At 53.3% G+C, this 25,575-nt stretch overlaps 1 protein-coding gene across 1 annotated transcript in view; it reads left to right on the plus strand.

Annotated features, from left to right (window-relative positions):
• The first annotated feature begins 4,821 nt into the window (after window positions 1-4,821).
• LOC122381058 (titin homolog) overlaps window positions 4,822-25,575 on the plus strand; it is a 59,095-nt gene continuing 38,341 nt past the window's right edge. The window contains exon 1 of the mRNA XM_043364775.1: window positions 4,822-6,061. Coding sequence (XP_043220710.1) covers window positions 5,980-6,061 — 82 coding nt within the window. The 5' untranslated portion in view covers window positions 4,822-5,979. The remainder of the gene's footprint in view (window positions 6,062-25,575) is intronic.

Raw genomic sequence — 25,575 nt, forward strand, 5'->3', positions numbered from 1 at the left:
GAAAATTTTGAGTTGATCTGACCTCAGGTCAGGTCACCAGAGGCGGTTTGGTGACCCTACCTCAGAAAAGTTTGCAATCACGCCAGAGCTAGAGTTTTTGACCGATCAATTTCTTCTCTTCAGGCTTTAGTTAAGGTACCAGTATGTGCAATTTGTATATCTCAGAATTTTCATATCTGTGACCTGAGGTCAGGCCAGACTCGTGACCTTTACATTGCAAGCCTATGGGAAAATATTGAAACGCCTCCTGCTTCGTGTAAACGAGTCAAAACCACCCAGTTCTTTCAGTTTTATGGAAGATTATCTCATCGGTGATGATCCTGGTGCCGCTAATTGACAGGGGCACCGGCAAAGGTCATCTGAGGTCATGTGACGTCATAAATCGTTTTTCTGTCAATAAATCACGACATGATGGTGCTAAAGACTTGTAAGTGGTACCAAACTGCTCGCCTGGTCAAGACGCGTCGTTTGGTATGCAGCATGACCATACCCCACAACCTCATTGATGAATGACCTGACCTTGACCTCAGGTCAAATTTTAAATTGACCTGTGAAGGTCATCACATACTTATTTCACATCGCCTCGGCGAGAGCAACAAAAAATGTATTGGTTTTATGTCTCTATGTTTCTTAGTTTAAAAGTTATATAGGTAACTAGTTCCAAAACATTTTATCGTTGATGACCTCTGGTGACCTCAATATTGACCTGACCTGAAAATGTTTTATGTAAAAGTTGTAGATCTTTAAACGACCTATCAAACGCCGTTCGCCGTTTGTCGCTGCGATGTGTAGTTTTTGAGATCTGAAGGGGGGCCGAATCGGCCCCCCCGCCAGTTTCTTGTCCCGGCGGAGCCCGCCAGGAATAGGGTTAAGTGCTAACTGCATTTTCATGTCTAATCTCTCAAACGAAGTGCAGTCTGCAGATCGCCGACCGCAAAGTGTTCGGAATATGTCTTTTGCCTTTTAGCGAGTTATCAAATTTCAGAAGAGCATTCGCTCTTTAGAATACCACAAATCACTTGGCTCTGAATTGTGAGTCCGCACATCCAGAAGGAAAATGGAATGGCGGTAGAGCCCTGCCTAATGAGTCGTCGACCTTCTGAGCAGTGAAATGAAATGCGTCCAGGCGTCGCGTATTGCTCACTTAGCTCTTGGCCGGGAATCCCTCGAGCTGAGCTATTACATAAGACACACTATGTGCGCTATGCGTGCGTAAAATTGTGCGAGCGCTGAGCCGAGAGATCTTGTCTCTGTTCGCAATGGGGTGCGCAGCTGCGTATTTTATGTCGCACTCGAACACTCAAGCGTACCAAGTAAATTGGACCGACTGAAATGGATGACTAGTCAAAAGTTGATGAATTTGGTTGGTATACGTTACAAATGCCGGCTCTGTTCTTTTCTACGCTATATCTTATTTCACTTCCATTTTATTTTACTTCTTCGTGGATACCAGATTTCACTCGTCTGCCATTGAATAACGAGCCGTTGCTCTTCTACGCAGGACATTAACTCACAGAGCTGTAAAAGCCCGGGCGCATTTGCTCTCTCATACGTGAGCGGTAGATCTGTTCTAAATGAGGGCGGCGACCGCCTGACGACCGCACCACGGCGTTTGTTCCGGAGTGGGCCCGCGTCTGCTCTCGTCTGTCCCAGAGAGAGTTCGCGGACGCTCTCTGCCGTAGGTAGGTGCTGTAACGGGGACGACTCGACTCTCCGCGGCGCTCGGAGACCCTGATGTGAAACTGAGCGACCGGCCAGCGAAGCTTCGAGAGAGACCGCAATGCAAGTTCATACACGCATGCGCATCTACCGCATTATGACTGACGTGTCCTTTTTCATGCAGGGCGCATCAGAACATATAAATAGAAATGTTCGGTAGAGCAGACACGGGCTGGGAACGTGTACGGTCCGTGTTAGCACCCTCTATTGCCCGCGATGTGGCTCCTATAATACCGATGATTAGCATCAGACCTACGAGCGGCGGTTGAGCGATAGTGTCGTTTGTTTTATTGTAATAGAGCTATTTAGTAATGTGGCCGCGGTGTTTTCGACCTGGTGACGCTGGCCGGTAAATTATTGGGCCCATAAAGCTTACGCCGGCGGAACATAATGCTACCTTGTTTATTTGTAGGCAGGTCGGTCACGCGATTTGGTGGTCAAATGTTGGACTGCTGGGAGCTGGGCGCGAATGTTAGTGTGAAGGCATGCATGATTAGGCAGATGGCATGGGTCATTCATGGTCAGAAAATGGGCGAGGAGTCGTGTCAGAACACTGGTATTGTATCTATATAGAGACAACCGTACCTATGGACAGCCTCTGGGATACTCCTCGCTTGCCTAAGAGTAATGAACATTTACAATGTTGGAAAGTACTCTTTATTTTTTCATGTCAAAATGTCATAGTGCTCAGCAGGAAATAACTGTTACAATTTGACCTCTAAGTGCGAACATTTCAATTGACACACCACTTCGAAGAAATAGACTTGGACACGATTCATTGCTTCAGAAACAAAGGCACTCACCGGCTGCACAGTATGGACCCGATGACCCCAGCCCCATCTTCTGCCCGGGTCCGCCTTGGCACGTTCCATTTGACCATATCTATCAATACAAATAAACCGGCCTCAGACCTAGCCCCTCACGTTCACCGGGCCGTTATGGCACGCGCTGCCGGGACCGTCCGGCGACCTCCGGGACCGGCCCGTCGGCCGTTGATATGTGCAGTGCGACTGTCGGCGGCGTCCGCCGGGGTCAGGACAGAGGTCAGAGGTCAGCTCGGCTTCAGGTGTGGTGTCAGCGCCCGGCGACTGGCTGTCAACTGAGACTGGCTCAGACAGTCACCGGCCGCGTGGACAGGCAGCGGCGGACTGCACTGGGAGAGGGCCGTCAGTGAACAACAGACAAACCGGTACTGAAATATCCATCGACGTAGATGAGATCTACCAAAGGGAACAAGAGAGTAACTAAAACTTAAAATTAACCACATAGCAAGAACGGTTCTCTTCACGTGCACGGTTCAATCACTTGCTGCCCAAAAAGTTTTCTGGAACATGAGACATGGCCAAGACTTTCTAAACAGGCTTTGTAGTCCATGCCGGCTTCGAAAGAACACAATAAATTTTCCAGAAAATACTGCACCGCAAATGAGCCGTTGCAGGCCGTGCAACCACGTGGCCAAAACCATTGGTGAGTGGTCAGACCATTTGGGGATTAATAAAACAATCAATCAAACAAAGCCTCCATCCATGGGGCCATTACTTGCACGCTAACTCAATGTATCAGAAATAATGCCATAGTATCAGCGCGAAGGTGGCACTCTGAAATCAAGAACAGCCCCAAAAGCTTTATGTCTGAATTTGTAGTGTTGTTTGCGCCATGATGGCTACTATAGGATCTCCTAAGGAGCAAAGCCCGCTTCTTTACCAGCTACTTTAGCAATCCAGTGCGTTGGCCCAGGTCATCCTACACCAATCAGAAAATGCCGCGCATTAAATGGTGCTATACGCGGCCCAGAATGAAAATATGTCTTTCTCGTCCCTCCGAATGAAATGTGCATTCACATTCATTGATACATTTTCCGAAACTATTCTTAGCACAAATTACCATGCGAAGAACTCCGAATGTTCATATCGCCCGATGTTCGAAAATATCTGTCCCTATCGCGATTATCTGTCCCTGTGGGCTCCTCAGGCATTCATATTTAATGCGATCCTCGACATTTACGTGATCACCTTGACCAATGACTTCCAAAGCAAGTGGGTTATTGGTTATCTTTAGTCGATGTCTTGCATACTGGACTAGAGCCGCCAAACAGCATGCAAAGGTCATGTTATGCCATACTGGAGGAATATGTACTGATAATGTCCATCGCTATAGATCTATGTAGAGCTTCCATTGCGATGATTATCAAATATTATTCTGAAAAAATGTTTGGTTCCAATCGTCTATTCTATGGTTTCTCTTTTACAAGTCGACGACTGCTACTGGTGATGAAATTCGGGAAATCAAATTGCTCTATCGACATTCACACCATGTTTAGTCTTCCCGGCTACTGTGCCCTAGGTATTTGATGCTCCGCCTGCCGGGGTGACCCGGACGTGGAGCTCGGTGATCAGTGACCACTGAACACGTGTCGAGCACCGTCCGCACCCGGGAGCGGCGGTGGTCTCAAACCCCCGCAAGGAAGCTTCGCGGGCCGACGGCGACTCAACCGATTTTGACGCGCTCTGACGGTGCTTCTTCGACGAACAGGCCACTTCTGAGCGCTGTACGCTGTCCAGACAGCTTCTGTAAAGTATTTATCCGCTCTGTTCTACACCTGACTTAATCGGTACTTATCGTGTTTTCAGTTGTTCCAGGAAGAGATGATAAGGATTGCTTCCGAAATAGACCAATATCAGTTATGGTCTGCAAACAGACAGCCGTTTCGATGTTCCAGTGGCTGGAGCACAATAAGTACCAGTAATCTATTTCTTCCTATAACTAGCATCGATGTTTTAAGGGCTTTTTTGTCAAAAAGAGGTGGATCGAAATCAGGAAAGCTGCCCTTGGCTTAAAGCAAATGTGGTGAAAAACTGGTTCGCACAATTTACGAATCACGTGTCACTGCACAGACATGAGCTCGGCTGCTCTGAGCAGCTGTAGTCCGCCATGTTTCACACCAGTCCCTTCCCGTTTGCCCGTAGGTAGGCAGCCTATGTACTAAATAGGGCCTTGGTAGGCAAAAGGCTAACGGAAAAGAATGTTTATTCAGCGATTAGTTTCCGTCGCCTGCCGCCAGGGGCGCTGAGGGTCGTCGGTGCGCCGCCGTCGGCCGGCGACGTCAAACGGTGGGTGACCGCGGCGGCGTCGGGTGTCCGCTCCTCGCGCAGCCGACGAGCCATGTCGGACGGTGCCCGCCCCGAGGGCTGATGCTCCGAGGGCTCCTGGACTGAGCGGTGGACAGCAAACGCCCCCGGAGAATGGCAGCGCCGCAGGAGAACGGATGAATGCCAGAAGACGAGGAGGAGAATTGGCGCGTCCGGCCGTGATCGGTATCGGTGAACTTGGAGTGATATAGTGACGGCTGGAGGTGACTTAGTGTCGTGACTGGTGAACTGGACAGCAGAAAAAACGCCCGACTTCCGTGAGCTGTGGTGTGGGTGAACTGCGAAGGAAAAACGCACAATCTTTTACTGACTGAACTGAGGTCATTTCTTCAAGCGAGATTGTACCGTATCGTAGCCAGTAGAACCCCGCGCAGTGAAGCTAGCCTGAGCGACACCCTAGAATAAGTCATTCCTCACTTAACATAATTACAGACAGCTGCGTAGGCACTTAATGTTTGGTTTGATGGGTGAATGTATGTCCTTTCACTATGTGGTAAGGGATTTCATCGTACAAGACTGAAACAGCAGTGTTAGTTATAACATACGCTGATTAGAAAACAATTGCGTGATATATTAGTGACGTTCGACTTCAACCAGACTAAGAGACTACGGTGAACCGAGCGACACTGATAAAATTGTTGTGGCTATATGTGTTGCTGTTCAACTGTTGCACGAGATAAAACATCGTTTATCCTGTGCAAATAATTTACGTCGATAGAAACGCTGTGTGAAACTCTTGAGCCGCCGACAACCAAGAGTGACACAGGGTTGCCGCACTGTTGTGAAAAACAGTGAACTAGAGGAGCAGCCGCGCGACTCTGGATAAACTAACCCTGAACTGAGTCGGACTGTTTACCGGAACAGTTTCCGACGTTTACTGAGTGCGTGTGTGTGTGAACTTGAGGCAAAGCAAAACGGTGACCCAGAGACATCGTCACCGCTCAGTGACCGCTCAGTGACGGCGAAGGACCCGACTGAGCGCAGCAGTGACTCTGAGACACTGTCACCACTCGGTGACCGCTCAGTGACCGGTGATCGCTCAGTGACTGCTCAGTGACGGCAGAGGACCCGACCGAGTGCAGCGGCGCAGGGACTGACGCGCGGGGATGCCATGAAGCTGCCAGACATGGTGCCGCTGCCGCCCCGACCCACCCTGCTCTTCGTCGTCTCCCTCAACATCCTTCTGCACAGAGGTGAGTCTTGAAACTTATACGATCAGATTCAAGTAAATATATTTTGCTGAGCTACTTATCGGGCAAAAAATCGTGATGACTGCTTTGAAGCTTGAATATTGTATTACAAAATGCGACCGATTGTTTTTCACCTTCATTTCAGACTTGAGTTAGCTCATGTATTGAAATAGTATATGAGGATGAAGCTTGCAGTATATCCTCAAAGAGACGATGAACATAATGTGTTGCGTGCCTGCCTTCCTGTGTAATGGGATCCTTATTTTAAAAGAACCTTTCTCCAAACCTTTTATAGACATTAAGCCAAGTCACAAAGACGCAGAGCAGAAGTTCCAAAGAAACCATCAGCGAAGATGCAACGGAAATACTACAAATAGAAAATTTCCAATGCGCACAAACTTATGAGAATTGGTATCCTAATGGATAAAAAAGCATTCAATAGAGCTTTATGCATCAACCGAATGTTCGCGAGAGATCTCAAAAAGTGATTTTAACATACATTAGCTGGCTTGTTGGCAAAAAGTCTGGAAATGGATGTTGGCTTTAAGCAAGTCTAAAAACACTAATGTGTTATTTTTATAAGTCCAGTGAATTACGGAAGATCCGGCCAAGTCAAAGGCCTTTTCAACTTTGAGACGACTTTTTAACAACATAACCTATTTTAAAATAGTTCCGCCGGCCGTCCACGATTCTTCATCTATCTGGTGCTTAATTGGCATGAGCAATGAGCATAGCATGATCATTTTACATCAAATAAGGAAATAAGCTAATCAAATTTACGACTGACGAAGCAGCCGGCAACGTTATTGGCATTTATTCGGAAATGTATGAGAGATGAGAAATAATGAGTAGCTGTGTTTCGGTTCTGTCGTGATGAAAATCTGCTGCAATACTGAATGACGCACTCCTGTGATCAACCCGATTTTGTTGCTGATGCTGGGAATGTAACAGAATGGATTGCGCTTTTCACTTTCACAATTTAGTTTTTCATTCGTCAGCGACACTGATTACTGGAGAGTTGACACAGGGTAGGTACATCTGATAGCATTTCTAAAAGTTCAGGTGTGTTTTTGCCATACACTGCAGTGCCACTGAGTGCCCCTGGTCCCTGGATGTGATACAGATTACAGTAGGAATATGAATTGTAACTGAGCGCGTAACTGCTCCATAATAACCGTTGGATGTGAGTGCTCGGATATGATATTTGTGTTACATCTAAATACCGCGCAGCTTGTGTGAAGGATGAACCATAGGCTAACCCGCCCGGCTGCCATGTAGTGCGGTACAGCATACCTATTCAGGCGGCCCTCCTTGCGCGGCGCTATGTGAAACGCGGCGAGGGAGAGCCGCGTTCGATTTGGATACAGTGGATGAGGATGAGGAATGAAACGGAGAGAGACAATACGAAGCTGCAGTTTCGTGTTTAAGATGCTCCCAGTGCCGGGAATATCTCATTTACTTGTCAGTCAGGTCTGACGAATCCTATCGCGCTCATTTCGCTGAGAATGACACCAGCGAGCCACCGTGTGACAGCTCTGACACAGAGCCTGTATCTGACACCAGCCCCGTGTCAGTGTCGGAAACATCCGGCAGGCGCAGTTCTCGGAACAAGCCCTGAAAAATCCCACAATGACAGTGTGTTGTACGCACCGAAAGGACTAGAGCTTTCCGATGAAATGAGAGCGTGTGGCGTTGTGGAGTTGCTGGTACAAAAGCCGTGTTGCGCGCGTTTCTGTCCACCAGGTTTTGCGTCTCCTGGTGAATGTCGTTGAGATTGACATCGAAGCGATCGAGTGTTGTCCGCAGCGGGGTGGTAAATCGGCATGTTTCCATGGAACTTCTAAGAACTTCATAATCGGTCATAGACAGCCGACTAAAACCAATATAGAAAACCTAAAGCATATGCACCAGTATAACGCCTTTTGGGGCGACTAACGGAGCGAGCGAGAGGGTGAGCCTTGCACGTGCGAAATTTCGACGGGGTACCTCCAGCTGACTTGTGCACGGCACCCTACTAACCGGTCTCTAGCGATGTGCCAAATTTGAGCGCAATCGGCCCAGCCGTTCTCGAGATCTGGAAGCGGCACCCTGCACGTGCGCACGTGCAAAATGGGTCCCAACTGACTTGTGCACGGCACCCTACTAACCGGTCCCTAACTGTGTACCAAGTTTGAGGGTAATTGGTCGAGCCGTTCTCGAGATCTGGAAACGACCCCTGCACGTGCGCACGTGCAGCAGCGCCCCAACTCTGGCACATGGATATGCAGTGCCTAGTGGTGCCTACCTACATGCCAACTTTCAGCGCAATCGGCCAAGTAGTTACCGAGATATTGCAACAATTACAAAACGGACACCTCTTCGTTTTGCACGTGGCACGTGCATAAGGGGTCACCCACATGCATCAGGAATAGTCCAATACTTGGTAGAAGGAATGAAGCTACCCTACAAAAATTACCGCGTGTAAATCGGTCAAGTGGTTGCTGAGATATAAGCCTCGCAAAAGCGTGACCACGGCCGGCCGGCCGGCCGCTCATACTCAGAAATTTCCGTTAATCTAAGGAAAGACTACGCTCGCTTCGCTCGCTCCGTAATAAAAAGACAGTAGCGGCGGAACACCTTCAATTAAGGGGGGCACTGCCGACTTTTGGTCCCATTCTTTCCATGCAACGCCCATAGGGCTAATGTTAAAATGCCAAAACCAAAGGGGGACACGGTGCCCCGGTGCCCTCCCCGTTCCGCCGCCTATGTAAAAAGACACAATTAACCCTGATTGGTTACCTACAGTATTCCAGGGATTCAGCACTAATTTATTAGGGTAAACAACACCCGACGTGAAAGCCCCTGGGACTAACCCTAGTGCTGTCTGATAACATATGACCTTGTTTATCATTTTTTCTTGTTTCGAGCCTTCCCGGATAATTTGGCTCTTACCGTGACAGATTGAACCAGCCTGAAACAAAAAAGGAGACAAACATGCTGAAACTTTTATAAAAAAGGGACTTCTAAAAAGGCAAAATAAGAGAACTCTGGTCAATCGATAATAACTAAGTATGCCTCAATGGTAAAAATGCCCCTTAGCCTAGTAGTTGGACAAGATGGGGCTCATTTAGATATAATCATACTATGCCAGGTAACTTTTGCATGTGCTGAAAACAGATAAACGTAGTACCCCTTTCCCCCACAACAATACCTACGCCTATCTATACCCAGCTGATAATCTAAATTGTTTCCAAGTCTACATATGCATTATGCTTGTAGGCTATTCATTGTGTTATTCACGCATAAGCATACCTGCCTCACTTTCTATAGTAAAGTAAATAAATGCTACATCTACAGTCATGTTTGATCTGGCAGTATGTAGGTATCGCTGAAACACGCCATCTACTCATGCGCTATTTCACTTTGAATCCAAATTCCATTTTAAATCCATCAGTGAATTACGGTGCCGCGAGCGGCAGCAAAAGCGTCTATTATTAATTCATCCTCGATTTCCATCCAATGCTGCGATGGAATCAATGTCATTTAGGTACCGACGCACTCGTGCGTAAGAGATGTGTTTCTTGTTCACCAAACGGGATATTCTGTAACTTGCGTTCAAATCGGTCAAATGGTTTCGCGGAAAGGTTTTTACAAGAGATGCATACGCATTATGCGAGTTTGAAGCAAAATTAGCTTAAAATCAGAACCACATTTGCCGACATGTCTCTAAAAGGACTGCTAAGGCCATGAGCACGAAATGGGCTTGGGCACCAAAAAAAAAAAAAAACAAAAAAAAAACACTGGCATTGATTTTCAAGCTTTCATAGACCAAAACGCTGATGGAGTTCAATTGACCATTGCCGAACCTATACCGCTGTTGAACACGGGTTTCGTGTTTCGCCGTTTTGCGCTGCTAATATCCATTAGTTTGTCCCTGGCTCCGCACACGAGCACGGACGTTGTGTTGCTCTACTTGAGACTGCTGAAATTCCGACGTTGGCCACACTTCTGGCGGTCTTCAGTCGCTAGTGCCAACAGGACCTGTTTGCTGAGATAACAGCAGGTCAAATAGCGCCGCTTGGCCGACCGGCCGACTTTAGGCCGGCCAGTGCCAGTATTTACAGGGAAATAGATCCGGTCCGGTGGCCATTATATGATTGGAAACGTTATGATCGTCACGACGAGGTACGTTATGTTGAACTAGAGTTTTCATATATTTGTCTTGATTCCAGAAGTCCTGATGATACGCTGAAATCTTTAAGAAATATATAGGTAAATATCATGTGTGCGTTGGAACTTGAAAGCGACATAGGTATTTAAGTCATAATCTCATCCTAAACATAACAAGCGTTGACATGAAATCAATTTCCATCGCTGACATAGGCTGTTCTGGTGAATAGCGGTGTTGGCTCAGCATACATCCAGCGTCACCTTTATTCCACTAAAGCATTCATGGCGCTCTGAGCAGAGTGGCGACCACGGCTCGGCCGCTGTCAGTGCGTGTATGGTCTCCATAAAGGTCACACGTCGTGTACGGTGTCCTCACATCGACCGAGGTTCGACCGCGAACGCCGGGCGGGGAGCAGAATCGGGCGGGGCGCAGAGCCGGGCGGGGAGCAGAGCCGGGCGGGGCGCAGAATCTTCACCGGGCGGAGTGAGGGCTCAGCACTGGGGCGAATGCTCGGATAGCTGGGGTGGGGATGAATGGTTCACGTGCATAGTGCACATTCGGCAGCGGCGAGTCACCTGAGTCGCGACGGTGGTCTGAAACCGACAGCGGCTGGAACGGCCGCTGAGGGCAGCCGCTCGAGGCGCGCTATCGATACAATTTGAACAAGAGCTGTCGCTCGATGCTGCGCTACCGAGGCAACTCGAGACAAGAGCTGCTGCTCAGAGCCAGGCCGGCAGCTGACGGGCCGGGATTTCCATTCCATTTCCATTCCAGAATGTTTATTGCGCATCGACAACCTATAAGTAAAACGATCGGAAAATGAACATGAATAACAGAGATAAAGCAAAATAATATAAGAGTGGTGCAAAAGCACATTGCAGCTGATACTCACTGGTTGTCGGCCCAAATAACCAGCAGTAAGGGAAAATACTACTCTTAAATACCAATCGAGAAAACCCAACGACGCGGTTAATGTTGCAGTAGTAGAATACAAGTGTGCAATACAGTCTGGATCACGGCCAACAGTTGCCATGCCGAATAGCACTCTGCATGCATTAACTGCACAGCCGATCATTGAGCGACTGCAGAGCCTGATAAAGGGCTGCAAGACTGCACAACAGGCTGCTTCCGACAGGGCTTGTTGAGAGCTGAGTAGGTTCATGTAGATGTGATAAAGTAAACGCTGCAACAGTCTGTGACACTATATGGGTTCTCATGTGAGGCTAGAAGGCATCACTGCCTGCCAGAGGACCCCCCCCCCCCCCGCCAAGGCCAATGTGTCCATTCCCCAGAACCTAGCTAGGAGAGAATTGAGACTATACCGGAGGCTGTCCGCTGAGCGGTGCGTGGGTCTGTTATCGTCCGACTGGTCAGTGGTCACCCCTCCCCCTGCCCTCCCAGTCTTTACCTCCATTACCGGAGACCGGTGCAGCATACGGTAATGGCCCGCTGTATCACGACTCACTCGTCATCCACCGAAAGTGTTACTTTCATTTGTTAATTCTGACCGCACCGGACGGAGGTTATTTGGCCTGCCGGTTACCGGTGGTGACCAATTGCCGCTCCACCGGGACCCAGAGGTCAACCGAGTTACACATCGGCCTACGTGATTCCTACAGCGCATCAGCTAGTCAAACAAAACCAAACGCGAGAAAACCATGGGCATGCTAAATAAATGGGCTTGTGCTATCGATTAAATATGAATATCTCGCAAACTATCCCATTTAAAGTGAAATACTGGTGTGGATTCCGTATTCCTTGCACGCACACAGAGACACACATCGATCTGAAGGGGAAGTAGCTTAGGAATGTACGATAGACATTCATATCGAAAACATTCAGACATTTTTCACGGTTTTCTTGCAACACATGAGAACCATTACTTTGCACCTGGAAGGTATCCTTATTCCTTCATTATTGAAGGCGCTGCCCATGTTCCTGTCAGCCTGTCATCGTACAAATGTCTGACCTTCACCTTAATTAATACCTTATTTGATTGAGATACATGCGTGCAATCACGCGCTCTTTTGCTAATCAAGATGAAAGATAAGTTCTATAACAGGGCTAAATATTAAACAAGCCTTTCATTTATATTTCATATGGAAAAATAAACTTTATTTCAGTGTTGAAATATGCTGGACACTTTCGTCTTCCATCATCCCAGCACTCCCCACTGCCAAATCATTCAGAGGATCTATGTAGCTGACAAATGTAGACAGCCGGATGCCACCAGAGCCCCTGCATCGACAGCCGAGGGGGCGGGCCGGACCTCTGACAGCAGTGTCGGGGGCGGGGCGCACGTCACCGAGGGGGCGTGGCCTTCTGACGTCCGCCGGCAGCCGGACAGCGTGGGCACTGCGCTGAAAAATACACCGATCGGGTCACCTGATACTGGTGTGTGATTATGAGCCGTTGTCGTCTGGTTCGGTATAGTGCGCCTATCAATTCCATTCTGCCAATGTGTGGCGCGTTATGATGCACCTGATATGCTATGGCAATCCGGTCAAGTCCGGTGTAATACAGCCTTTGCAGCCAAAGGCCAGTTCAATACCGGCCGCAGAGATGTCGCGCTCTATTTCATACGCTGTCAGGGCCACCCGTGCGGCTGTGATGGAGACGGTCTGCCCGTCTGTGATCGGACCGTATCCCCGATCAAAGCGCTGCCATGTACAGACCGCTTCCCGAGACGAGATCAGACCGCGGAGCGCTGCCTCTCCGGGCTGTCTATGACGGCAATGACGGCCGAAATGTCTTTGAATGCCCGCGGATGGCTGCGCCGTACACACAGCGAATAAACGCCGCCGCCGACCATTGCGGGGATAGCCTGAAAGCGACCTCCAAACGAGGCACTCTGGTGTCACAAATGACTCCGCTAAGGTATGCCGGCAAACGGATGGTTCTGTTTTCCGCCTGGACGTAGAGCACATGCCAACTCTTTATCTCTCTCCGGAGCATCTCAGATAATTGCAAAAGTAGCCATATCTCTCCGGTCAGATAAGCGGCGATAATAAAAACAGCCGGTAACAGCCGGCGTCTCACAATGGAAAAAACACCCATCCCTCTCCGGTCCAGCAGCAATTGTTTTATCAATTTGGCGCCGGGCCGGAGAGTTGGGACGCATTCGGAGCTCAACTCGAGCGGTGGAGCCGCATTTCAATCTCATCTATTGATTGGCCGTCGAATAGCTGGTTTTTATTGGCGAAATAACTTCATATTATGGTTCAGAACGCCAGCACGGCTTTCCAGTAACGGCCATTTACCGTTACGACAATGATTTTCTCCATAAAAGAAATGTCATACATATGCCGGCGGGGTCATTGATTTCGTTTGAAAATATGTGTGCAGGACTCTTGCTTTGACGTAAATGCTTTGCTACACCCGCTGTTTATAAACAAGTAATTTGGGACGCCGAAATTTAGCAGATTTAAAAGAATGTCGTTAAGTTTTCATTGTCGCTGGTAATGACACCGAATTATAAACGGTTGCCTGTAAAACGCATAATCTAATAAAGCTAGTAGAACCCTCATTCGCATTCCACTGAACACGCTTCTTGTAGCATACGATTCAACACAACAAGCAAACCATTTGTTAAAGATTTGGATTATTATCACCCACAAATGTAAGTGGCCTTCTGAATGAGATGAGTTGACAAAACAACTCACCACCAAACACTGTCAAGGGCCTCTCAATGTCCGTCAACTGGTGGCCACACATCCACATGTACCCACTGTCTCTTTCTGGTGGACGCTTTTGCAGACGCCACATTTACCAGTGTCTCCGCAGAGCCCCTTCTATCCGGGAGACCAGTCTGGCATAAAATCCCCCGCGGCACAGCCGGCCGGCCAGGGAGGCTGCAGCCGGCTTACAGGCTGTCGTTAAAACTAATGGCATTCCGCGAACAGCCAGCCCGGATACATATCCACAGTGGCCTTATCAATGTAAAACCAATGACGCAGTAACGCTTAATGATTAGTGACAGCAATCGAAGCATGAAAATTACTATCAATTTAATATTTCCAAGTCGTTTCCGTCATTTGACCAATAGAAGGCATTTTAGTATGAAAATGAATCCCAAACTTTTTTTGTACGACTAGTTAGATATCGCTGATCCAAGCCAAGGCTTGTGTGTCACTCCCTTTGTTGACCGCGGTGCGTCATCAGACTTCAGCCTATAGGTAAGTACCTGAGTTGAGGCAGCAGACGGCACCGTCTCTGTGGCAGGACTACTCGGTTAGAAACGCCAGGTAGACAGGACACGCTCAGAGGCTAGGGTCACCCAGATATACAGAAGACGGGACCCTGTCAGTGAGGGGGAAGGAGGAGGTCGGTTAGAGATGGCAGGTAGACAGGACACTGTCAGAGGTCAGGGTCACTGATCACTCAGCGATACAGCGGACGGAAACCTCTCAGTGAGGGGGAGGGGTCGGTTAGAGACAGCGGTCAGCGCTGCTCGGTCGGAGACAGGGACCAGCCTCTGGAGCCGCTCAGAGCCGGGGACGGCCGCGTCGCCTCCGTTCATTAGCCCGAGTGGAGGTTGACGAGCCGTCATGGGACGCTCGAGCCGTGTTCTCCGAGTGGACGACCGGTGGCCGGACTCTTCCTCATTGGACAGCCCGCCGGGTGGCCCCCAACCGCTGTTTACGCCCTCACCCCCCCCCCCCCTGTCCGGTGTCGTACCATCCCCGGTCGCTGTTCTGGGCTCGCTGGGAGTCCAGATTGATCCTGGATATCGGTCATGTGGTATGTGCCACACTGTCTCTCCGGAATTGGCACGAAAATGTCAGTATGCAAGTCTAAATGGATGTGTGCATGTCGACTTTGCATTCGAAACCAATAAAGTAGCGGCCTGAGTAAGAGATAGGCGCCATGCGCGTTACACAATCTCAAGTGTGTCTTCAATTCTGCAGAAAATCGGGACGTGACCGGGCCAAACTGCAGTTGTGTAACTGTGTCGACCTGAGTGCCCGACGCGTCCGCTGCCAGCGGGTTCCGAATACAAACCAGACTAATGGAACCGGCCAGAAATGAAAATAAAGGCGCACATTCCGAGCTGTCGTCGTGTATAAATTACCGTCCGGTGTGCGGAACATTCCGTAACATTGCACCTTGCTTCATGGCCGGTGGGATTTGCAGTGAATTGCGTGACTGCGAGAATTACTCAATATGCACGCTCTTCACGGTACATTCGGTATCCCTCCAGAACCGGCACGCGACGCCTCGGTTAAATTAAGCAGGTGTCAGCTCTAAGCACCTTAGCTTTTAGCCTGACACAGGCCATGACTTTGATGATTTACTCGGTGTTACCGCTTACTGCAGCGGCCGCAAGGACTGATAGTGGGCTCCCTGTGGGGCGTGGATTTACTGGCCAGCCTTACGACCCGTCTGCGGGCCCGGTCAAAGTTTGATGCTGACATGGGAAGTTTGATGCGGTCGTAGCGCCCGCTACAGGCGCTGGATTGGGGCGGGGCGGGACAGATTAGGGGAGAAGTGAGGTGGATTGGGGCGGAGTGATGCGGATGGGGATGGAGTATGGTAGATTGGGAGGGAGTTGGGAGGCAAAAGGTAGATTGGGACGAACTGAGACACATTGGAGCTGAACGATATGGATTGGGAAGCAGTGAGGCGGACTGGGGCTGAGTAAGGTGGATTAGGGAGAAGTGGAGTGGATTGGGACGAGGTGAGACGCATTGAAGCGGCACGAGGTGGATTGGGGAGGAGTGGGGTGGATTGGGGAGCAGTGAGTCGGATTAGGGAGGAGTGAGACGGACTGGGGCGAAGTGAGACGCATTGAAGCGAGACGAGGTGGATAGGGGCGGTCTGAGGTGACGCAGACAGTCGCTGCGAGGTCTGACGACAGACGGCAGTCTCAGAGAAGCCCCACCGCGGCTCACCCGGCAGCTCGGTGGGCCGGCGCTGCTTCCCTTCATAAACCGCTCCGAAGCCCTCCGAGACCGACACGGCAAGTGGCAGACGGACGGCGCTCTTCCAAGGTCGTCTCAGCCGGTGTGACTTACAGCTCGAGCTTTGGGTCGGTGGAAAGTGGGCAGGATATGCGAGCATATTCTTACAAATAAAATTTGTCGTTTGTTAACAACGGCAGTGAGTTTTATGGGGCTATGAGATATACTGGTAAATATTGCTTTAGTTTATCATCGCTCTTGCAATAAGCACAAATGATTTTCTCGATAAATCATCTCAATAACGACTTTTGTCCCGGATGAACGCAAAATAGAAGTACAGCAAAACACCGCCTAAAAGCGACAACATATCCATATCTTCCGTTTGCACTTTCTTTGCATTATCGGTTTCTTTTGCCGACAAAAAGGGCCGTCTAAGGCGCGGTGCGAGCCGTCGTGCCGTGACGGCCGGGCGTCTGACGTGGCCGTCACCACCGACGGCGAGAATAACGACTCGGCGTTATTGTCGTCAGTCTAATTAGGGCCAGCGGGGGACCGTGTCACGCCAGCGGCATCGACCTGGCCCGCCGGTGACAGACGACCGCAGCCGCAGCCGCGCAGAGACTGGAGACATGGAGACGAGCGAGACGCACCTGAGACACGCGGAGACACGGAGGAATACTGAGACATACGGGGACAGGCTGAGGTAGCATGGGTTCTGGGGTGACCTGAAAGCTGCACAGATACCCTGAGACATGACTCTTTCTTGTTATCTCAGTTTCTCCTTCTCTTTCACCATTTTACTTCTCTCGCTCTCCCCTGACTCTTTTTCCCTCTCCAATTCTATCTTTCTTTCCTCTTGTCTCTCTTTCTCTCTTCCATCTGTCTCTCCCTCCCTCTCTCTCCTTCTCCCCCTCTCTTTCCTTCTCTCTCCCTCCATTTCTCTCCCCCCCCCCTCTCTCTCTCTCCCTCTCCCTCTCGCACACACACACACACACACACACACACACACACAAATCGGTGTGTCTCCGAATTAACTGGGGGTGTCTGCCGGTGGCGCTTCCAGCGCCAGTCGAGGAAGTCTTCACAAACCGGCGCGGCCCTCTGCCGCGGGTGTGTTTTTGTTGCTCGCCTGAGCGGCTGCCGTCCGCCCCGAGATGACGAGGGCGGGGGCGGCGGCGGGGGCGGGGGCGGGGGCGGTCGGGAGAACCGAGGGCGGGTCTGTGGGACATTGATCCGCCGGCCGGTAAATCTGTGCCGATGTGTCTCCAGCTGTGGACGCCGTGAGGATCAGGGTGGCCCAGAGGAAACGAGCTGATTGGCAGCGGTGGCAACTTATAGGGCGTGGCGGTGAACTGGAAAGAACTCTTCGGAGAGGAATCAAACACTTTGATTCCGACTTTATAGTTTTGAGCACAAGTAGGACTGGGCTATAGTTTCGCAGCTTACAGAGCATTGTATCCCATGGATGGTAGCCGCTTGTTATACGCCGCCTAATATGATCGATTTTATTACGTAAAATTCACAGACGCTAACCGCTCTTTTCGATGTGGTATCAAAATGCTCAATATGTACATGCTTCGATTACACTCGTCAAACTTCTTATGGGTCATTCGATCCAACCTGTACGTGGTAGTTAATAACAGCGTCATTTTTAATAACGTCTTTCCTTCCTAGGCTGTGAACAAGGCTATTTGCTGTCCACCCAACAACACGTAGCTACAATATCTCCTCGGGTCAGCGCCGAGGCTTGCATGTCACCTAGCATGTGGGCCGGAAACATTACAAGTACAGTTCTGTCCAACCGTTCCATTATCCGCGAACACGCCCAAATGGCCCACCGCCGGAGCACTCGCCGATAACCGACTGAGAGCCACTCGGCCCGCTATCAAGGTGAAATTATCACCGCCATCGTCGTCGCTGTCGACGCACTCTCCGCCTCGGCGTCGACTCCGCCCAGACGCTGTTTTCGAGCCGTCGGCGCGCCGGATCGGGCGTCACCTCGAGCCGACAGCTCGGGGGCGCGCGGCGGGTCCGTGAGGGCCCAGCCCGGCTCGTTACTGGCCTCTGGTAATTGGCGCCGACTCGGCGGCGGCCCGAGCGGTCGATCGCACCCCGATCTCGCAGCGGCTTCAATTAAGCGCCGGCCCCGGGAGTGGTGAGCGGCGTGGACACGGTCCGAAAGTTAGCGGTTGTGATAGCAGTGAGCGGCGGCGGCGCCGGATCAGTGGCGACCGGGCGGAGGAGTTGGGGCGGCGAGGCGGCCCGAGAAAGGTGTCGGCGACGAGTAACTTGATAACATGTTGCTAGCACATTTTTATCTGTCTGAGCTTACACGTGACGTATACCATGGTGTATTCTATCGAACCTCCGGGCATACGTTAAATGATGGTAAAATAGTCAACATAACAGGTTAGTTGTCTAAACAAACGTCCAAAGTGGTACATAACAGCCCAGATGACCTTAGCCAAGACTCTCGAGCCATACCGAACTGATCACCGATGACCAATTCTGATCAATCATAGCATGTTCGAACCTCCTTCTATAGCAGCCGAGTCGGCGCGCGCTGTTTTCAGATTGGCTGGGCACCTCCTTTGTGTCCAGAGGCGCCAATTCAGACGCTGACCGGGTCGATGGTCCAGATTTGGTCCGGCCGCGCTCCCCAGTGACAGGCGATTATGTGGTGGCCCGTCGCCGGACACACAAACAAGTGCGTCCGCCCGGGTGGACAGTGGACGGTGGACGGTGGACGGTGGATGATGGACGGTGGACAGGGAGGGGACACTGGACGGTTTACAGTGGCCAGTGGACGATGGGCGGTGGACGATGGACGGTGGACGATGGACGGTGGACGATGGATGGTGGACGGTGGACGGTGGACGATGGGCGGTGGACGGTGGTCGGTGGACGGCGGACGGTGGTCGCAGGTGAGCGGTAGAGCCGGTGTCGTTAAAAGTGAGCTGACGGTCTCTCATGAGGATAATTTTCCTCGCGGCCGACTGTTTCCGCCGTGAGGCTGGCTGAGGCTGCCAGTTAGTCATAATTAGAGTCAGAGCTGCCCGCTCGACTCACGTCTCCCGCACGGCTCAGCGGAGCTGATGAGAGCGTGTGCAGGAGTCATATGTCCGCGGACGCAGCCGAGCGGGACCTCTACAGGAGCCTCACGTAGAAATGTCTGGCTCAGCTCCGTACTGGTCTTTTACTTTACCTTCTCGCACAAAACCATATAATGCATGCCTCTGCATATTGAAACCATCTCTATTTTTAACCTTGTGGCACTCTCACATCCGTTTAGCTTATTCAATTTCATATTTTTATTGAATTCACTCATTCGGAACGTCACCGTAGTGGAAACCTGCTAATTACATTATATATCTTTATCTCACTTAGATTGCATCATTCGTGACGCGTGGTTTCTCGCTCGAAAATTCAATGATGGTTAATGGTAACGCAAGCTCACGCACGATCAGCTGAGGGCACGACGACGCGCACGCGTGGTGCGCGGCGGTACCCGCCGGCCATGCGTTGTGCGCGGCGCTACCCGCCAGTCGTCGCTCGCGCCCCGAGAGCGACGGACGTCACAGCTAGCGCCATCGACTACCTCAACCATCCCGACAGTGTTGAATCGAATCGTGCGAAACGCCTCACCGGTTTACCATGGACAGCGCCGCCATCACCGCCGCACTCACAGGTATCGTGCACCGGGGAGATCCATGGCTCGGGACACTCGACGCATTCACAGCCAATGACACTAATATCTGTTCGCAGTCGTCTCGACGGCACGCCATTGCGACCCCGGTCTATGTTATTGTGTAATGTGTATGGTTCTGGCGCCTAATGTGACAGCAAACGCTATAACTGCAGCTCATAATGACCGCCGCAGGGTCGGCCCGTCCTGGGCCGGTCACCCTCGCTCCAGTGTTGCATGCTTGCAACCTCGCACTGCCCGTCGCAAGGTCAGTCATTCGGACGGACTGGACACCTTCGATGCAGTCTCGCAATCAGTACATTCACTCTGCCCGGCGCAGGGTCGGCCCGTCCTGGGCCGGACACCCTCGCTGCAGTGTTGCATGCTTGCAATCTCGCACTGCCCGTCGCAAGGTCGGTCATTCGAACGGACTGGACACCTTCGATGCAGTCTCACTATCAGTACATTCCCGCTGCCCGGCGCAGGGTCGGCTCGTCCTGGGCCGGACACCCTCGCTGCAGTGTTGCACGATTGCAAATTCGCACTGCCCGTCGCAAGGTCAGTCATTCAAACAGACTGGACACCTTCGATGCAGTCTCGCAATCAGTACATTCACTCTGCCCGGCGCAGGGTCGGCCCGTCCTGGGCCGGACACCCTCGCTGCAGTGTTGCATGCTTGCAATCTCGCACTGCCCGTCGCAAGGTCGGTCATTCGAACGGACTGGACACCTTCGATGCAGTCTCACTATCAGTACCTTCCCGCTGCCCGGCGCAGGGTCGGCTCGTCCTGGGCCGGACACCCTCGCTGCAGTGTTGCACGATTGCAAATTCGCACTGCCCGTCGCAAGGTCAGTCATTCAAACAGACTGGACACCTTCGATGCAGTCTCGCAATCAGTACCTTCCCGCTGCCCGGCGCAGGGTCGGCTCGTCCTGGGCCGGACACCCTCGCTGCAGTGTTGCACGATTGCAAATTCGAACTGCCCGTCGCAAGGTCAGTCATTCAAACAGACTGGACACCTTCGATGCAGTCTCGCAATCAGTACATTCACTCTGCCCGGCGCAGGGTCGGCCCGTCCTGGGCCGGACACCCTCGCTGCAGTGTTGCATGCTTGCAATCTCGCACTGCCCGTCGCAAGGTCAGTCTTTCAAACAGACTGGACACCTTCGATGCAGTCTCGCAATCAGTACATTCACTCTGCCCGGCGCAGGGTCGGCCCGTTCTGGGCCGGACACCCTCGCTGCAGTGTTGCATGCTTGCAATCTCGCACTGCCCGTCGCAAGGTCGGTCATTCGAACGGACTGGACACCTTCGATGCAGTCTCACTATCAGTACATTCCCGCTGCCCGGCGCAGGGTCGGCTCGTCCTGGGCCGGACACCCTCGCTGCAGTGTTGCACGATTGCAACTCGCACTGCCCGTCGCAAGGTCAGTCTTTCAAACAGACTGGACACCTTCGATGCAGTCTCGCAATCAGTACATTCACTCTGCCCGGCGCAGGGTCGGCCCGTCCTGGGCCGGATACCCTCGCTGCAGTGTTGCATGTTTGCAATCTCGCACTGCCCGTCGCAAGGTCAGTCTTTCAAACAGACTGGACACCTTCGATGCAGTCTCGCAATCAGTACATTCACTCTGCTCGGCGCAGGGTCGGCCCGTCCTGGGCCGGACACCCTCGCTGCAGTGTTGCATGTTTGCAATCTCGCACTGCCCGTCGCAAGGTCGGTCCTTCGGACGGACTGGACACCTTCGATGCAGTCTCGCAATCAGTACATTCACTCTGCCCGGCGCAGGGTCGGCCCGTCCTGGGCCGGACACCCTCGTTGCAGTGTTGCATGCTTGCAATCTCGCACTGCCCGTCGCAAGGTCGGTCATTCGAACGGACTGGACACCTTCGATGCAGTCTCACTATCAGTACATTCCTGCTGCCCGGCGCAGGGTCGGCTCGTCCTGGGCCGGACACCCTCGCTGCAGTGTTGCACGATTGCAATTCGCACTGCCCGTCGCAAGGTCAGTCTTTCAAACAGACTGGACACCTTCGATGCAGTCTCGCAATCAGTACATTCACTCTGCCCGGCGCAGGGTCGGCCCGTCCTGGGCCTGATACCCTCGCTGCAGTGTTGCATGTTTGCAATCTCGCACTGCCCGTCGCAAGGTCAGTCTTTCAAACAGACTGGACACCTTCGATGCAGTCTCGCAATCAGTACATTCACTCTGCTCGGCGCAGGGTCGGCCCGTCCTGGGCCGGACACCCTCGCTGCAGTGTTGCATGTTTGCAATCTCGCACTGCCCGTCGCAAGGTCGGTCCTTCGGACGGACTGGACACCTTCGATGCAGTCTCGCAATCAGTACATTCACTCTGCCCGGCTCAGGGTCGGCCCGTCCTGGACCGGACACCCTCGCTGCAGTGTTGCATGCTTGCAACCCCGCACTGCCCGTCGCAAGGTCGGTCCTTCGGACGGACTGGACACCTCCAGTGCGTCTCGCACTCCCACAGGGACTGACGTCTCGTATTTACGCAAAGCCAATATTTTTACCACTGAACTCACACCAGCGACTGGGACCACGACCGTGGCACCGGCGGGATCACAAACAGTCGGGACCACCCGACCCCACTCCCCCAGCGTCCTTCCTAAGATAACACCGTCCGCTGCCTCGGCCCGGACGCCGGGCGGCGCAGTCACCCCCTCCCTCCCCCCCCGTCACCATTCCATCGGGACCACAACAGCCACGTGCGCCCTACCGCCGGCCGCCGGTGACCACGAGGGCACTATCACGGCGCCGCGCAACGCCCAAGTGAGCACCACGGCGAGACGCGCCCAGACCTGGCAGCTGTGTTTGCTCAGGGTAATGGCCGCCACCCCGGCGTTTTCTACCGTCGGCCGCCACCCTCGCGTCTGAGACGACCCGGACGGGACCGCCAAACACCAGGACGCCGCTCGGTCTACCCGCGGCACGCCAGCGTGCGCTCGCCGCCGGACAGAGTCACCAAAGGCTTGGCAGCCAGTACGGCTACGACTAGTCCCAGTCAGTGGAGGGCTGACCTATTTCATAGCGTCACGTGCGCCGACAACAACTGGCCACGGCGCGCAGCCCCCGCCGTCAGGAGTGACGGCCGATGTCTCTAGGACTTGAGGCGTACCCATCGAATGCACCGTGCGCCCTGACCGTGGCGAGTCGGAGCTTTCTCAACAGCGTCGGACAGCTCGACCCGTCTATGTGGGACCAGCAGCGCCATGAGCAGCCGGCACTCGGTCTAGCGCGGACTGCGCAGTAGCGAGTACTCGAGTAGCGACGGGTCCTAATCACAGCCACAGCGCCAAGACGGGTACCATGTATATACAGTGTACTTAACACCGGCGTGTTGTACGCGACTGGCTAGAAGAGCACCGGGTTCTGGTTCTCGTGGCCGTCGCAGCCGCCGGCTACAGTCATCGACCGCAGGCCAGCACTCGGCGCGTTCGTGGCCGGCCGATAGCGCCGCGGCGCCCCTCCCTCCCCTTCCCCGTCCTAGTTCGACCCTCCCCCTCGCTCCCAGGGGCACCGGCCATCCCCGGCCGAGGGACAGGGGTCGGTCGGCTCTCGACCCCTATTATGTACTTAAACCTGTTTACCCTCCCGCTTTTATCACTTGACTCTCGCCCGCAGTCGGCGTCTTGGAGGCGACGAACCCACACAAAGGATACGAATGTCACACAACCTGCGCCGGTCACAACGGCCGGCACCGAGTACACACTGCCGTCTATTGTAATGCCACCCTGTTATCGTATTGTCGTCATACTCAACACAGCAAAGATCGTTAAACTCGGCACCCGCCCTATGAAACGGAGAGAGGACCACGCCCACTCACTCACCAACATGCACTCTGGCTCATCCACTGCAGGAGTGCCGCCAGCTCGGCACCATCCGATGGCCACCGGGCTCCCGTCACCGCCACTGCTACAAGCACCGTCACCTGCAACGGCGCAGCCACCTCCGCCGACATTTGGACAGCCCCAGGCGTCCCTGGTGCCCGTGACCAGCGGCCAGGCACGCCCACAGACTAGCACGGAGCCGGGTCGGGCGCCCACCACGCCTTATATCCAGCAGGGCCCCTACACAGGGAACGACACCGGTCCACATGGATACGGCACCACCAGACCCGCGCCGGGCCAGCAACTGTGGTCAGCCACTCTCAGCAGCACCGCCGGGGCCGTCCCTCCCCACCCGAGCCTGGCAGGGCCGGCGGGCGTGCAGCCCCCACCCTTAACACCGCTCGGCAGCGCCGCACCTCCCGTCTGGCCCCCAGCAGAGGCCGCCCACACGCAGCCTGCAGGTCCGCATACACCCGTGCGACCGTCGTACGCGCAGGGCACCGCCGACCCCGTCACGACAGCCACTGCTGCCCCGTCACTGCACGGCGGCGCCACAGCACCAGCCGCCCACCAGCCACCCATCGTCGGCGCGAGCGGCCAAGCAGGCATGGCAGGTCACGGGATGACCCCAGCAGCCGGCGCGGCCCCCACTGCAGGGCACTGGGCGCCGCCATCGTGGCCGGCACCGACGTGGCCAGTGCCCATCTGGCCAGGGCAGGCCGCCATGCCGGAGTATATACAGCCGGGAGCCGTCGGCGGCCGCGCTGGAGGCCGCTGCCCGAGCGCACGGCACAGACGTAGATAAATTCGACGAGCACGCCCAAGCAGCCACAACTTCCATGGCTAAACCGCCCGTCCCCGCCCTACGACTCGCCGGCGTTCGTTCAGAAGCCGCCCAAAATCTTCGGGTGCGCACCAAATTTGTCGCCGTCGAGGACTCACTGGGCAGGACCGAGCGAACGCCGTCCACGGTGGCTGACTACGTAGCACGCGTCGGTGAGCTTCTGGCGCATCGCGCATACCATTTCCCAGGGACGGGGCTGCAGCTGGCCATGTACATGGCCTGGCTCCTACGCCGCACCATAGGTCGCTCGCTCGCCGAGGTCCGAGCGGCCGACACGAAGGCCAGGGAGCTGATGGCCACTCGGCCACAACAGTTGATGACAGCAGTCGATTTCGACCACGTGGCAGAGCTGAGCCCTGTGGCGCCGCAGGCAACATTAACGACTACTCATCGCCCACTGTGCCGCAACTTTCGAGAGGGGCGGTGCCAGAACAGCCCGCACTGCCCTGGCGGCCGGTACCACCCGACCTGCAGCGTGTGCCGGAGTGGCACGCACCACACCGACCAGCACGGCGACAGACCCGCCCTCCTCGCCCAGCCCTACTATGGAGCCGGTCGGCCTGGCGCTCCTCGAGGCCGGGGCGGCCGCCGTTAAGCAGTACGGACCGCTATACGACGCGGGCGTGGACATACATCATCTACGGACCCTTCTACTGCAATGTCCAGCCGTGTCACCCAGCTTACGGGACACCGTGATCGAACGGTTCATGTGCGGCGCCGATATCGGTTTCCGGGGGCAGCACGCGGGTAGTTACACGCCAAACAACCGGTCTGCACTGCTGCGGCCGGCGGGCGTCACCGCCGCTATCGCCGCCGAGGTGGCAGCCGGCACCACGCGCGGACCGTTCGTCACACCACCGTTCCAAGATTTCGTTTTAAACCCACTGAGCGCACGCGACAAATCTGACGGGAGCGTGCGGTTGATTCTGGACCTATCGCAACCAGCTGGGTCCAGCATTAACGATGGAATCAATTTGGACCAATTTCGAGTCTCGTACGCGACCATTAACGATGTATTCCGGGCCATTTTCGCGGCCGGAGGCGCTGGCACACTACTCGCAAAACTGGACATTAAATCTGCTTTTAAA

Source organism: Amphibalanus amphitrite, unplaced genomic scaffold (assembly GCF_019059575.1).
Source record: "Amphibalanus amphitrite isolate SeventyFive unplaced genomic scaffold, NRLGWU_Aamphi_draft 000113F_arrow, whole genome shotgun sequence".
Classification (NCBI taxonomy): domain Eukaryota; kingdom Metazoa; phylum Arthropoda; class Thecostraca; order Balanomorpha; family Balanidae; genus Amphibalanus; species Amphibalanus amphitrite.